General features: G+C 44.4%; 1 protein-coding gene across 1 annotated transcript; it reads left to right on the top strand.

Annotated features, from left to right (window-relative positions):
- The first annotated feature begins 2,393 nt into the window (after nucleotides 1-2,393).
- Nucleotides 2,394-13,050, top strand: OR6Q1 (olfactory receptor family 6 subfamily Q member 1). Its single transcript, XM_082341247.1, has one exon. The coding sequence runs from the start codon at nucleotides 9,845-9,847 to the stop codon at nucleotides 10,796-10,798; it is 954 nt and encodes a 317-aa protein (XP_082197373.1). The 5' UTR covers nucleotides 2,394-9,844; the 3' UTR covers nucleotides 10,799-13,050.
- The last annotated feature ends 1,915 nt before the right edge of the window (nucleotides 13,051-14,965 follow it).

Raw genomic sequence — 14,965 nt, 5'->3', positions numbered from 1 at the left:
ATCTATCTATCTATCTATCATCTATCTATCTATCTATCTATCTATCTATCTATCATCTATCAATTGTATTTTTACAAAAAAAAGATCTTAATTTAACATTGCTGTCTTAGTTCAGGCTGCTATAAGAGAATACCATTGACTAGGTGACATACAAACAACAGAAATTTATTTCTCACAGTTATGGAGGTTGGAAGTCTGAGATCAGGGAGACAGCATAGTTGGGTTCTGGTAAAGAACATCTTACAGGCTGCAGACTGCCAAATTTTTGTTTTATCCTCAAATGGCAGAAAGAGGCCAAGAGAGCTCTCTGGAGCCCCTTTTATAAGGGCACTAATCCCATTCATTAGGGCTCCATCCTCCTGACCAAATCACCTCCCAAAGTCCCACCTTCTAGTACCATCACATTGGGCATTAGGATTTAACATGAATTTTGGAGAGACACAAACAGTCAGTCTGTAACAACTGCCAAAGGTTAATATTTGATAAAGCTGGGTAGCAGGTATAAAGTCATCATTGTATTATGCTCCTTCTTGTGTGTACATGTGAATACATTTGAATTATTTCATGATAAAAATGCATTAAAAAGAATACCTGGAAAAATACCAGGCCAGACTTTGCTTCTGGATGTTGTTAAAGACGAAAAACATGATTTTGAGAAGACTGAGTCTCTATTGTGAAATAAGAACTGTATACAATGCCACATACTTCATCATAATGATATACAAAAATTATGACTACAAGTAGTGATTTCAAATTTCTTCTTAGAGGAATGGCGAAGGCCCTCAGCTTTTCACTCTAGGCTGTGTTCCTCTTCCTTTGTCAGAGAGTTGGTTTTGCTGATCCTCCTCTATGTGTCCTGGTTTTTGAGCTGGGATATTTGATTCTTTAGGCAAGAGGAGAATAAAAGGAATATGATCATTCAAAGCCTCTTTTATTACCCTCACAGAGGAGAATGCTGTCTTTAATTGCTCAAGTTTGGACTTTTGTGGTATAAAACTGGGACAACAGATAGAGTGATAGAACTTAAGAAAACCAGCACGGCTGGGTTGGTTTACATTGTCAGGGCAGGGTATTACCGGCATAAGTGAAATAAGGTGTTCTGAAAGGTGAGAGGAGAGGAGGAGAAAGACAGGAACTGGTGGGGCCTGGGTTTGAGAGCAGAATTTGACATTTGCCTGTTTCCTTGGTTCTCTAGGCTGTTTCCTCCTGAATGCCCTCGGCCTGCTGGCATGGTGGTCTTCCTAACTTCTTTTGGTCAGCCTCGTATGTCAGTGCAGAAGAGGATGTTTTGCTTTGTACTCGTGGAGTCTCTGTCAGATTGGGTCAACTTGGGTCAGAGCTGAAAAGGGGTTTTTCCATTGAGCAGAGATACAGGTATGATACTGTTAAACATCCTCCCTTTGGCAGCCCAAAGTTTTATGTGTAACCATCTCATGTCCACTGTTAGATAAGTGGACCCTTTTACTTTATTGCCTCATTCATCTCTAACCACATCCCTGTCAGGTAGCATTATTTTCCTAACTTTAGAGATGAGGAAACTGGCTCAGAGAGATTGACTTCCCCAATGTAGCACGTCCATCTAGAGGCTTGTGTGGGATTCAAATCCAAGTCTATGATATTTTACACTGAGCTACACTGTGCTAGGTTTGTGAGATCTAGTAAAAATATAGAACTTGGCCCTGTTATCAAGGAGTTTTATTAATTAGTTGGGAAGATAGCTTTGCTGTTTAGTTGGCACCTGAAACATTAAGGCTGGACCTAAGTCATGTGAAATCAAGGGGAATGATCCCACGTGTATGTTAAAGAAATAGTCATCTCCAGCGCCCTGTTAACTTTGGTTCGGCTGCCTCCTATGATCCAACAGAGTGGATACTCACCACCCCTGATGTTCCTTTTGCTTTGTAGTGAAATGATGTCATATTTCCTTTATGCAGAAAGACTTCTCAGCCGTAGATAATCATCAAATCCTCTGGAGGAAGTTCTTTTTTTTTTTTGGAGGAAGTTCTTTGGAAGGAAGGCAAATGAGCATAGTTACATTCAGGATAAAAGTGACCCTTAGGGCTTCCCTGGTGGCGCAGTGGTTAGGAGTCTGCCTGCCAATGCAGGGGACACGGGTTCGAGCCCTGGTCTGGGAGGATCCCACATGCCACGGAGCAACTAAGCCCGTGAGCCACAACTACTGAGCCTGCGTGTCTGGAGCCTGTGTTCTGCAACAAGAGAGGCCGCGACAGTGAGAGGCCCGCGCACCGCGATGAAGAGTGGCCCCCACTTGCCGCAACTAGAGAAAACCCTTGCACAGAAACGAAGACCCAACACAGCCAAAAGTAGATAAATAAATAAATAAATTTATATTAAAAAAAAATGCACAGGGCAGCATTTAAAAAAAAAAAGTGACCCTTAGCCACAGCCTCTACGAGACTCTGAACTCCTTGCAGATTTTTAAAAAAATATATTTATTTATTTTTTTGGCTGTGCCGGGTCTTAGCTGTGGCATGCAGGATCTAATTCCCTGACCAGGGATCGAACCCAGGCCTGCGTTGGGAGCACGGAGTCTTAACCACTGGACCACCAGGGAAGTCTCACTCTTTGTGGACTGAGGTTGGGTATTTCACATCTGAATGGCACATAGCCTGAACCAAATGGGCTACTCAGTTATATCCATTGTTATCATTGTAGCTTTTCCCCACCTGGGGATAAAGGGCAGGTAGGTGGGTGGGGGATATCCGACCCGCCCTAGTAGAGGAAGACCTCATTGCAGCCTTGGTAAATCTAGAACTCTTGAGTTTTCATTTCACCCTATTCCAGAGTAGTTAGAGCCAGAAACTTTGACAAAGAATCTAGCTGGTATGGAACCTTCCTTGGCTGGCCCCTCATCCTCCATCGGTGTTTGTCCAGCTAGTCTACAAATTGGGATTCCCATGTAGCTTTTGCACACCCTGTGGGGCAGAGTTTTGCATGATTTATTATCTTCTTTCCTTTGTTGACTGAGTGCATCAACCCTCTGTGGAGCCCTGATCCCATGGGTCACCCCCAGGGTGTTAGAGGTACCTACGTGGGATATGAGTCGTTTTATGGCCAGTGACAACCCCTGTTTCTTCCCTTTCCAGTTCAGCTGATGGTGGATCTCTGCCCTCTGCCTTTTGTTCAGGGAAGCTGTGATCCTTGAATTTGGGGTCCCTGTTACACAATGAGATCCAATAGCCTGCATTTGCCACCAGTCCCAAGGTTCTGAGCACTTGGGACCTTTGTGTTCTACCCAGAGAAAAAGCAAAGAAGTGGCAGGGACAGGTGAGTGGCTCTTCTGGAGATTTCTGAGCACCTGATTATGGGTTATTTAGCTTCTGGTTTATACCAACTCTGGAAACTAACAAGCACATATCCTAAGAGCATGCAGAAGGTGGTGAATGGAAAAAGCATCATCAACTAAAGAGATACCAAATCTAGAGTCAGGAGCGCTGACTTCAGTATAACCCAATCCTTTCTTCAGTTTTCCCAATTTGTTATCTCATTTTTTTTTCTTTCAAAAACTCTCTTACCAAGTCATTGTGGTTTTTAATATCAATCCATTTCTCAAGTGAGGAAACTGAGGCACACAGAGTTCAACTGATTTGCTTAAGCTCACATAGAGTAGGGCTGTCAAGGGACGTTTGGGGTTTTAGTTCCCCTTCATCTCTGTCTGCCCCCTCAAGACACTTAAAATAAACCTACAATATAAACAAAATAAATTTTCTTGTTATTCAAGTGCCACTTCAATGCCATCCCCTGGCCCCCCCTGAGATTGCCATCCCCTAGGCTTTCCCTTTATTGAAATTCTGCAGTAATCACTAGACCATCAGTAACGGAAGCAAGATAATAAGAAGGTCTTCCTGGAGTGTACCTTTAAAGTTTTCAGAGCCTGCCTATCTACTATTCACTGATTCACATAATATCCGGGAGACAGGAAGAGCAGGCATTATTCCTATTTAGAGATTAGGAGCTCAGATAGATAGTTTGATCCACCTCGGATCTTTTCTGCTATAGTGGGCTCTCTCTGACTTGCCTTGGGACTGGGGTCTCTGCTGCACATATGACTGGAGACCCTTCCCATTTCTTTTCTATGCCTCCACTTCCCATTTTTCCATTCATGTAGAGACCGTCCATGAGTGGCTTTGAGGAACAGGTCATGGTACTGAGTATTGAAGCTGCTGGAATAATGAGAGAAGCTCTCAGTTAATTGATCAGGTTTAGTTCTAGGAAAGCCAACCCCCGGGGAGGTGGTACGGTGGAAAGATGGTGGGCTCTGGGGTCAGACTGGGCTGTATTCTCATCTGGACTCTGCCACTTCCTAGTGGTTGAAGCAGGGTTTGTGGGAGCCCCACATGCTAGGTGCCTCTCTCCCCCTCTGCAGCCACCTGGCAACTGGGGAAACTTAGGGCTTGGTGGAGCAGAGTTTGAGAAGAGCTGATATAATACAGTTTTTCAGGAAATTTAAAATTAAATTCAGTAGCTAAGAAAAAGAATTATATGCAAAAATCAATTCAACTTGTTTCTCACCCGAGGCCAGTGAGCGTGGGCTGCTCCAGGCACATATCATTCTTGCAGGCACCTTCGGTCTTGGAGCTGATTGGCAGGAGGGTTGCTTGGACTTCAACATCCAAATTGGACGGCTCTTCTGTAGGTATTGGTGGCCTTCCTTTCCTTCCCATTTCCTTCAAACGGATAACTGGATGTGGAAAAAAAATAGCATTCTGGGTCAGCATAATGCTCAGAGCATATATCCAACTATTTTTATTATATCAACATATTCATTGCATGCAGACTTCATCCAGTGACTCTTTTTGGCACTGGCAACACAGTGATGAACAGACAAAGGCACTATCTTCAAGGAGCTTATGTGTGTGTGTGTGTGTGTGTGTGTGTGTGTGTGTGTGTGTGTGTGTGTATGATATTATGGACAAACAAATAAATGTCAAACAGATGACAATGAAGCTGTGACCAAAAAATCAAGGCAAGAAGGGGGTCAGAGAGTGACGGGAGTTGTATTTTCAGAGAGGTGGTCAGAAAGGGTCTCTATGTGAAGGAGAATTGAAGGAAGTACAGGAGGAAGTCACCCAGAAAGGCAGAGGGAACAATAAGAGCGAAGGCCCCGAATTTTCACTTAATGCTACGTCCTTCCATTTTTAGAGCAGCCCTGCAAATATACATATTATGCCCTCCATTTGAAGACGAAAAAAAATGAGGCTCAGCAAGAGGAAGAACCTTTTCTAAAATACAGCTAGTACCTGATAGAGCCAGGGTTAAGCCCAGCTCCTCTGATTTTAGAGATGGTGCTGTGAACTCGGGGGGCTGTCTGTGTGCCTGAAAGTGGGGTAACTATTGCTGTCATGATGCAGGGAGCCAGAGCAGAGAGGAGCCAGAGAGCAGGATCCTGGGCTTCAGCTCCTACACCTCCTGTAGCCCCTTCTGCCTGCCTTGTGGTCCCCAGCCACCATTGTCTGCTCACCTTGGTTTGGTGGTTGGTTTCTGAAATCATTGTCTGGGTCTTAGTATGTTCATTTTCCAATGCCTTTCACCTTTGGGGACAAGTCTTCCAGAGGCTGGGTAGAGAGAACTGAAACAGGGAGAAATCTAGCCTCTCCCACCAGGCTTATCACATAGCTGCACCAGCAAATAGCCGCAGGAACCCAATTTTAATTTCCCTGCATGGACCTCAAACTGTTTTTCCACATTTGTTAGGGAAAATCTTAGCCAAGCGAGCACCATCTTTTGAGGACACTAAACTAGGCCAGGTTCCTGGGTGGCTTCCCCTCCTCATTCAGTGATTGTCCCATAGGACCCTATCCTCTCCCCACAACCCCACCGTGGCCGTTTGTTTCCTACTTGACACTTGGTTGATAATGTTCTCTTAATCTCGGAGAGGAAGCCAATGTGGTTAACAGGCCTGGGAGTGTCGCTGTGCCCCTGCAGGTCGCCGGAGCCCACCGGGGAACTTCTCCAGCGGGGCCCCGAGCTGCAGAGAAATGAACCTCACAGGCAGGGCTGGCAGCCAGGGTTGCAGGTTTGCCATTTGGTGACATGAAATAACAGAGGCAGGTGGCACAGTGTGTGTGTGTGGGAAGCACAGACATCTAGGTCAGATGCGCTGGGGTTTGAATCCCATCTCTCCCATTTACTATCTGGCTCTTGACAGAAGAGGTGTGATGGCTCCTGATCTTGGAGGCATGACGGGTTTTCCTTAGGGATCTAGGCTCTTTTGATGGTGTGGTTCTGCCGTCCACTGAAGTCCCCAAGTATTCTGAATTTAGTCTGTGACTAGAGAGGGAGAGAGCCTGAAGAGAGTGGGAAAGCTCACCTGCTTCTTAAAAATCCCAGCCCACAAGTGAGATGCGTCCCAGGCAGGAGGCAAGAGGCTGGAAATGAGCCCCTGGCCCGGCTGCCTCGTAACAGCGCTCCACACTGAGGGGGGGGGGTGGGTCTTTGCGGTGTGTGTGTGTTCAAAATATCCTACTTCTTTACCCCTCGTCCAGCAGTTGAGTAATAAAAGCCGTTCTTTCAAGGTAACATCTGGATTTGATACAAACCCCCTCAGGTTCTGGCATCCTATCTCTAAGTTATGGATCAGAGAACTGAAATTATCATAAGGTAACACCTGTGCCAGGTCCCGTGGTGGATGCTGGGGGCACCTGCTCTCTACCAGGTGGCCCCTCTGGGCACATCTGCTATGGCACCTGCCACAGAGCAGGTGCCCTGTGCATATTTTGGTCCTACCTGCATACAAGTTTGGAGGAATGAGGGAAGGGAAAGTCTTCCTACTGAAGATGAGACTGTCGAACTTGAGTCACAGCTGGAAGGCCAGGTAAGATTTAGCAATAATACTAACAATTCACGGATGAGGCAACCAAGCTAGTGAATTGCAGAGCCAGGGCTTGATTTCAGATCTGTCTGACTCTAAATCTTGTGCTTTTAATGACTATGAAAAAGAATGAACATTTCAGAAAACTTTACCCTGAAACCTGGAAGGCAGGCTTCTACAGCATCTGTGTGCAGTGCGGAAGGGTATCTGGAAAGGGTGAGCACTGTTCCTAGGGTGCTACATGATAAGCCAAATTGCAAAGGGGAGAAACGTGCAGGAACTGTGCTCTGAAATTTCCTGGAGCCAACAGAAGCATGAAGCCTCTGGGGCTGCAGTGCAATTATTTGTTCAGGAAACCAGTGTTTGTGCACCCCCACTATGGGGATGTTGGAGCCTGGATTTAGGTGTGGTGAAGATACATGCAGGAATCTGAAGACTCTGACCTGGTTTATTTCTGATTTTGTATCTCTACATGCTTTCACTGCCAGCAAATCATGAAATGTTGACACCCGAGGGAACCTGTTTATTTTTAGGGGAAAGAGCAAGGGTTTTAGACCTTGGCAAACCTGGATTCAAATTCCAGTGCAGGCATTGGTGACCATAGGCAAAACACGATTTGTTTTCCTCCAAAGGGTCAGAGACATTGAATAATTTGTCCAAGGTTACAGAACAAGTATGTAATGGTTTCAGTTATCTACTGCTGTTTAACAAACCACTCCAAAGCTTAGTGGCTTACAGAAATGGCAATCAGTTATTGAGTTCACAAATCTGCAATTTGGGGAAGGCCCAGCAGGGAAGGCTGGTGTCAGCAGGGTCAGCTTGACCAGGGCTGGAGGGTCGATTCCTCAAATGACTCATTCACCTGGCTGGCATGTTGGTGCTGGCAGTCAGTGGGAGCTCAGCCAGGGCGGAGGACCAGGGACCTTAATTCCTCTCCACCTGGGCCTTTCTGCAGGCTGCTTGGGCTTCCTCATACCATGGTGGCTGGGTTCCAAGAAGCAGGGAGAGGAATCAGTTTCTTAAGGCCTGGAAACTGGCACAGCACCACTTCTGTCTTCTTCTGTCGTCAAGCAGCCACAAAGCTCAGATTCAAGGGGAGTGGCCATTGGCCCCATTTTTTAATGGGAAGAGAGTCAAAGAATTAAAAAATGACCACAGTAATGGGGACATTATATTCTCTCACTTACTCTTTTTTTTTTTTTAACACCTTTATTGGATTATAATTGCTTTACATTGGTGTGTTCACTTACTCTTAAAATTAGATAAGAGTTCATCTTTTTGGAGCCCGTTTTTATTATCTGTTTTACAAGATGGAATTATTTAGTGTTTCGCCCATGGTCACATATTTCAAGTTGATACTGGCTTTTGGATTAGAACTCAGTCCTGTGGAATTTATCTCTTGACAGCTATCACTCTTTCTTTTAAAAAAAATATTTATTTATTTGTACTGGGTCTTAGTTGTGGCAGGTGGGCTCCTTAGTTGTGGCATGTGAACTCTTAGTTGCAACATGCATGTGGGATTTAGTTCCCTGACCAGGGATCGAACCTGGGCCCCCTGCACTGGGAGTGCAGAGTCTTATCCACTGCGCCACCAGGGAAGTCCTCTTGACAGCTCTCTTTATCACTCTCCAGGCCTCGTGACCACAGCCATCAACACCTCATGCTGTACTCCCAACCTGGCCTTCCTGCCTCTCGTCCCCTCCTCTCCAGACCTGCTTCAGCACAGCGTACTTGTCCCTTCTCAACATTGCTCCCCTGCTGAGTACTCTTCAAGGCTCTCTGTTGCCCTCAGGCTGACACTCAGCTTTGACCTTCATTAACTTGGTTACTAGCTCTTCATGATGTTGGCCTACACTGTTCCTCAAGCTCAACAAAAGTCACTTCCCCTCTATGATCTATTCCAGGAGAAGTCAACATCTAAAAATGTCCCCTAGTATGTATGTATGCATGCATGTATTTTTATTGAGGTGTAGTTGATGTACAGTATTATATAAGTTTCGAGTGTACAACATAGTGATTCACAATATAAAGGTTATACTCATTTATAGTTATTATAAAATCTTGACCATATTCCCTGTGTTGTACAATATATCCTTGTAACTTATTTATTTTATATGTAGTAGTTTATACCTCTTAATCCCCTACCCCTAATGTGCCCCTCCCTACTTCTCTCTCCTCATTGGTAACCACTAGTTTGATCTCTATATCAGTGAGTCTATTTCTGTTTTGTTATATTCATTCATTTGTTTTATTTTTAGATTCCACATATAAGTGATATCATACAGCATTTGTCTTTCTCTGTCTGACTTATTTCACTAAGCATAGTACCCTAAGTGTCCATCAACAGGTGAATGATAAGGAAGATGTACACACACACACACACACACAACGGCATACTCCTCAGCCATAAAAAAGAATGAAAATTTGCCATTTGCCACAACATGAATGGACTTGGAAGGTATTATTCCCTAGTATTTATTAACCCAATCATGATAAATACTTTAGAGGGATTATCTAATTTAAATTTTCACAACAACTCTGTTAGGTTCTTTTGTATTTGGAGCCAGGAATGTTTGATCAGGAAGCCAAGCTCTTAACCTTCATGGTACTTGAGGTTTCCAAAATGCATGATGTTCTCTCTGATGTCTGAGATTTTATACTTGTTATGTACTCTCTATTTCTCTATCTTTCATGTCACTAACTTATACTTATTTTTCAGGTTCCAATTTAGACAGCTCTTTCCCCAGGAAGATTTCCCTGATTCCTCAAGACTGGTTGAGTTTCCCCTCTACTGCCTCCCATTAATATCCTGTCTTATTTCTATCTAGCACTTTTCATTTTGTACTGAAATTGTCTGTTTTCTTGTGCCCCTCATGGACTATACATTTTTTTGAGAGTTAAGGATAGTGTCTTGACTTTATTTTCCTCTCCTGAAGTGAAAGATACTTCAGTCCAGCATCTCATAGGTTCTCCTTGAGTTGTCATTATCTATGAGGCTGAGACTACTCACATATGCAGCGACGTGACCAAAACTGGACCCACATAACAGAGTTTGTTATGGTGGGCTTTGCCGAGGTGCATGAAACGCGCTTCCTCTTCTTTACTCTCTTCCTCACCATGTACCTGCTCACCTTGGTGGAGAACTTGGCCATCATCCTGGTGGTGGGTTTGGACCACCGGCTACATAGACCCATGTATGTCTTCCTGACACACTTGTCCTGCCTTGAAATCTGGTACACTTCAGTCACAGTGCCCAAGATGCTGGCTGGTTTTATTGCGGGAGATGGGGGCAAGAATATCTCCTATGCTGGATGCCTGTCCCAGCTCTTCATCTTTACCTTCCTTGGAGCAACGGAGTGTTTCCTACTGGCCGCCATGGCGTATGACCGCTACGTGGCCATTTGTATGCCTCTCCGGTATGGGGCCTTGGTGTCCTGGGGCAGCTGCATCCGTCTGTCAGCTGCTTGTTGGCTGGTTGGCTTCCTCACCCCCATTTTGCCCATCTACCTCATGTCCCGACTGACATTTTGTGGCCCCAATGTCATTGATCACTTCTTCTGTGATGCTTCACCCCTGCTAGCCTTGTCCTGCTCGGATGTCACCCTGAAGGAGACCGCAGACTTCCTGGTCTCTCTGGCTGTGCTCCTGACCTCCTCCACAGTCATTGCTGTGTCCTATGGCAACATTGTCTGGACGCTGCTGCGTATCCGCTCGGCTGCCGAGCGCCGGAAGGCCTTCTCCACCTGTGCAGCCCACCTGACTGTGGTGAGCCTCTTCTATGGCACTCTTTTCTTTACGTATGTCCGGACCAAAGTGGCTCCTTCCATCAACTTCAACAAGGTGGTTTCTGTCTTCTACTCCATCGTCACTCCAATGCTCAACCCTCTCATCTACAGTCTTCGAAACAAAGAGGTGAAGGGAGCTCTGGGCAGAACCTTTTCCTTCAGGTCTTGGAAAGGTCAGTGAGGAGGCAGGTGGGGATCCAGTGTCCTTGCCTTGGCTTTTTAGAAGGAGGGTGGTGAGGACTCTGGAATGGAACAGAGGCCTAGGAGTCAGGAGTTATGGACTATGTATTAGTTAAAGTAAAACGCTAGTCTGCTGTAGCAAGAGAGCCCTAACTATAATGTAGCTTAAAGAATGAAGGATACTTTCTCTTTCCTGAAGAGTCCAAGGTGAGTGATCCAGGTTGGCGGATGTGCTCAACAGGCATTCAAGGATCCAAGTTCCTTGCATCTTTTTTTTTGGAAGCTCCCTGTCTCCAGTCACAACCACATGCTTCTCTTCTTCTTTGCCATCACTTCTCTGCTTTCTTTCCTTCTTTTTTAGCTATCCAATTATTTTCATTTTTATTTTTTAAAAATATTTTATTGGGGTATAGTTGATTTACAAAGCTGTGTTACTTTCAGGTGTACATCAAAGTGAATCTGTTATACATATACATATATCCACTATTTTTTATTTTTTATTTTAAAATTTTATTTATTTATTTTTGGCTGCTTTGGGTCTCTTTTGCCGTGCGCGGGCTTTCTCTAGTTGCGGTGAGTGGGGGCTACTCTTCGTTGTGTTGCACGTGCTTCTCATTGCAGTGGCTTCTCTTGTTGCAGAGCACGGGTTCTAGGCACGGGCTTCTGTAGTTGTGGCACATGGGCTTAGTTGCTCCGCGGCATGTGGGATCTTCCTGGACCAGGGCTCAAACCCGTGTCACCTGCGGTGGCAGGCACATTCTTTATCACTGCGCCACCAGGGAAGTCCTCCACTCTTTTTTAGATTCTTTTCCCATATAGGCCATTACAGAGTATTGAGTAGAGTTCCCTGTGCTATACAGTAGGTCCTATTTGTTATCTATTTTATATATAGTAGTGTGTATATGTCAATCCCAATCTTCCAATTTACCCTCCCCCCTTACCCCTGGTAACCATAAGTTTATTTTCTAAACTGTAACTGTAACAGTTTACAGTTTCTGTAACTGTAAACTCAGTTTCTGTTTCCTTGCATCTTTAGGGTCAACATCCCCTTGGATGTTGGCAAACTAAGGCCTCTGGGCCAAATCCAGCTCAGCACTTATTTATAACAACCTGTGAGCTAAGAATAGTCTTTAAATTTTAAATAGTTGAAAACAACTCAAAAGTAGAATAATATTTCATGGCACATAAACATTTTATAAAATTAAAAATTTCAGTGTCTGTAAATCAAGTTTTACTAGAACACCGCCACACCATACGTATCGTCTATGGCTGCTTTTGTGCTACAGTGACAGATGTGAGTCGTTGTGACAGAGACCATTTGCCAACCCCCAATCTGGGGCCTTCTTATTACTTCCATGATGAACATAGGGTCCCAGTGAACAAGAAGAGTGAGCATAGAGCATGGAGGAGACACAGCCTGTATTTTAAAGTTTCTTCACTAGATATAGCAATCATCATTTCTACTCACCTTTACTGGAGAGAAGTTAGCCACAGGTCACATCTAATTGCAAGGAGGGTAAAAAGAATTGTGTGAACCATACTGACTCCATTTTGTCAGCTCCACCTTGGGCCTGCAGTCCTACCCCGCCCCCATTTCTGTGTGACTGAGCTTTAGCCCACTCACAAGGAATGCACCCAAGCCAGGTAAGTTCCCTATTAACATTTTCTCTCTTTTTTTAAAAATCTATTTATTTATTTATTTATTTATTTATTTAATGGCTGTGTTGGGTCTTCGTTTCTGTGCGAGGGCTTTCTCTAGTTGCGGCAAGTGGGGGCCACTCTTCATCGCGGTGCGCGGGCCTCTCATTATCGCGGCCTCTCTTGTCGTGGAGCACAAGCTCCAGACGCGCAGGTTCAGTAATTGTGGCTCACGGGCCCAGTCGTTCCGCAGCATGTGGGATCTTCCCAGACCAGGGCTCGAACCCGTGTCCCCTGCATTGACAGGCAGATTCTCAACCACTGCGCCACCAGGGAAGCCAACATTTACTCTTGCCTTCATCTGATATGAAAACTAAAAGAATGCCTTTTGCTGACGCAGATGGTTAATGGCCATGGAAATGTAGGGGAAACTCCTGTTCCTGGTGGTGCAGATGTGCTTCTCCCTAGTGATCGGATTCTATTTTTAGCTTTGGCCGCTTTAAATTCCCCTGTACCCCTTTCGGTGATGTGCGCTGCAGCTGCGAATGCCTCTGGGTCATCATCCGCCCGATCCTGACCGTATGTAAGTTACCAACAATAAATTTTATAATTGCACTTTATGGAGTTGCCTGCTTCATTTTTTGGTCTCAAAGTTCCTTCTCAGTTCGGAGGTTATTATTCAATATCTCTGCCTCCCAGCAAAAGTCCATAGCTAGGCAGACAAATACCTGCCAAAATTTGATTATTGTGGAAAAAGGGGAGAACAAATTTTGGTAGACAACCAGCAGTTTCCACCACAAAGTCCCTAGAATCACAGCTGATTTTCCATATGCCCCATGTGCTTATCTTCTTTGTATCTACATTCTTTTATTTGAAATATAGACCAAGTTTCCTGCTATACCAAATGGTGCTTTGAAAATTGATTTAGGAAGATCTCATGGCGATGTCAGCTCACTTGAAGTAAGACTTAAAAAGACAGTTATAATTCAAATAGTTCCCTGTATGTAGATAGTTGCATTCCTAAAGACATTAATGATCATCCTTCGAATGTGGATTTTAGAAACTACAGTATGTGGAAGAGGAAAATGCTGAGCTTGGGATAAGGTAGAGGAAGGACAGAATTTCTGTAATGATGTTTCTTCACTGGCCAGTAATGAGCAGATTACATAATGGTGCCCACAGCACCAGTCTCTACCTTCCCCCGCCCCAACCCAGTATCTTAACTGTTGCTTTTTTTTATTTTATTTTTTTTTTAAATAAAGTGCCCAGGCAACTCCATCTTCTCCCATCTTCCGAGGAGATGGAGTCCGCAGTCAGGTTCCCAGCGGTGCCAGGCTGTCTTGGGGAACTGTCCAGCCAGCAGCCCCCTACACCAGTGCATGGAAAGCCTCCAGCTTCTCCTGGTACAGGTGGTGAAACTGCTTGGCCAGACAGTGGAAGCGGGTTTTGCAGTTTTCCATCTCCCTCTTGGCTCCTGTTGGTTCTGAAATGGATGTTTCTGGGCGGCTCCTGCAGGGTCAAGTCTTCACTTGACTCCCTTCCACTGTGTCACAGGAGCACGTCTGATTGGTGCAGCCTGGGTCACGTGCCTGCCGCTGTTGCAGTTTTAATAGTTAACAGAGAGAGCACAAATTACGTGTTTTGAAAGCCATTTCATTTATTGAATATTATATCAGTGATGTGCTTTATATTCTTTTGGATGAGGGCAAGATGCAAAAACAGTGTAAAGATGATAATCTTTCTGGATCAAATATAAGAATTCATCTGAATAAGACAGGAGCAGTAGTTACTTTCAGGCACCTGACCTGAGTAGATTTGACACAAAGTGAATTTGACTTTTAGGTTTCTGGATGATGGGAAAAAAGCAAAATATACTGGGTGTATTAGAGTCTTCCAGAGAAACAAAACCAATAGGATATCTATAGCTATATATATATATCTATATTGAAGAGATTTATAAGAATTGATTGATGTGATTGATTATGGGGGCCAAGAAGTTCCATGATTTGGCAACTGCAAGCCGGAGAACCAAGAAAACTTGTGGTGTAATTCAGTATGAGCCTGAAGGTCTGAGAACCAGGAGTGCTAATGTCCAAGGGCAGGAGGAGATGAATGTCCCAGCTCAAGCAAAGAGCAGATTTGACCTTATTTTGCCTTATTGTTCAATTCAGGCCCTCAGTGGATTGGGTAATGCCCACCTGTGTTGGTGAGGGCCATCTTCTTTACTCAGTCTACTTATTCAAATGTATTCTTTCAGAAACATCCTCACAGGCACACCTAGAATTAATGTTTTGCCAGCTGTCTGGGCATTCCTTATCCCAGCCAACTGACACATAAAATTAACCACCACACTGGGTTACGTAGTTCTCATTTATGGTAGCAGAAAGAATTCAAATTCAAACACAGGGAATATTTTCTGGATTTTGAGAACTATTCTAAGAATAACTCTGTGGAAAACATCAGCAAAGCTTATGATTTTAAGCTTCTTGAAGAAGAAATCTGTATTTTGAGGTAAATTACATAAAATGGT

Source organism: Balaenoptera borealis (genome assembly GCF_965194805.1).
Source record: "Balaenoptera borealis genome assembly, chromosome: 11".
Lineage (NCBI taxonomy): Eukaryota > Metazoa > Chordata > Mammalia > Artiodactyla > Balaenopteridae > Balaenoptera > Balaenoptera borealis.
This window is presented reverse-complemented; position numbering and strand designations above follow the sequence as displayed.

Coding starts and splice junctions, on each gene's coding strand:
- OR6Q1 (XM_082341247.1), top strand. CDS start 9,845: ATGCAGCGACGTGACCAAAACTGGACCCACATAACAGAGTTTGTTATG.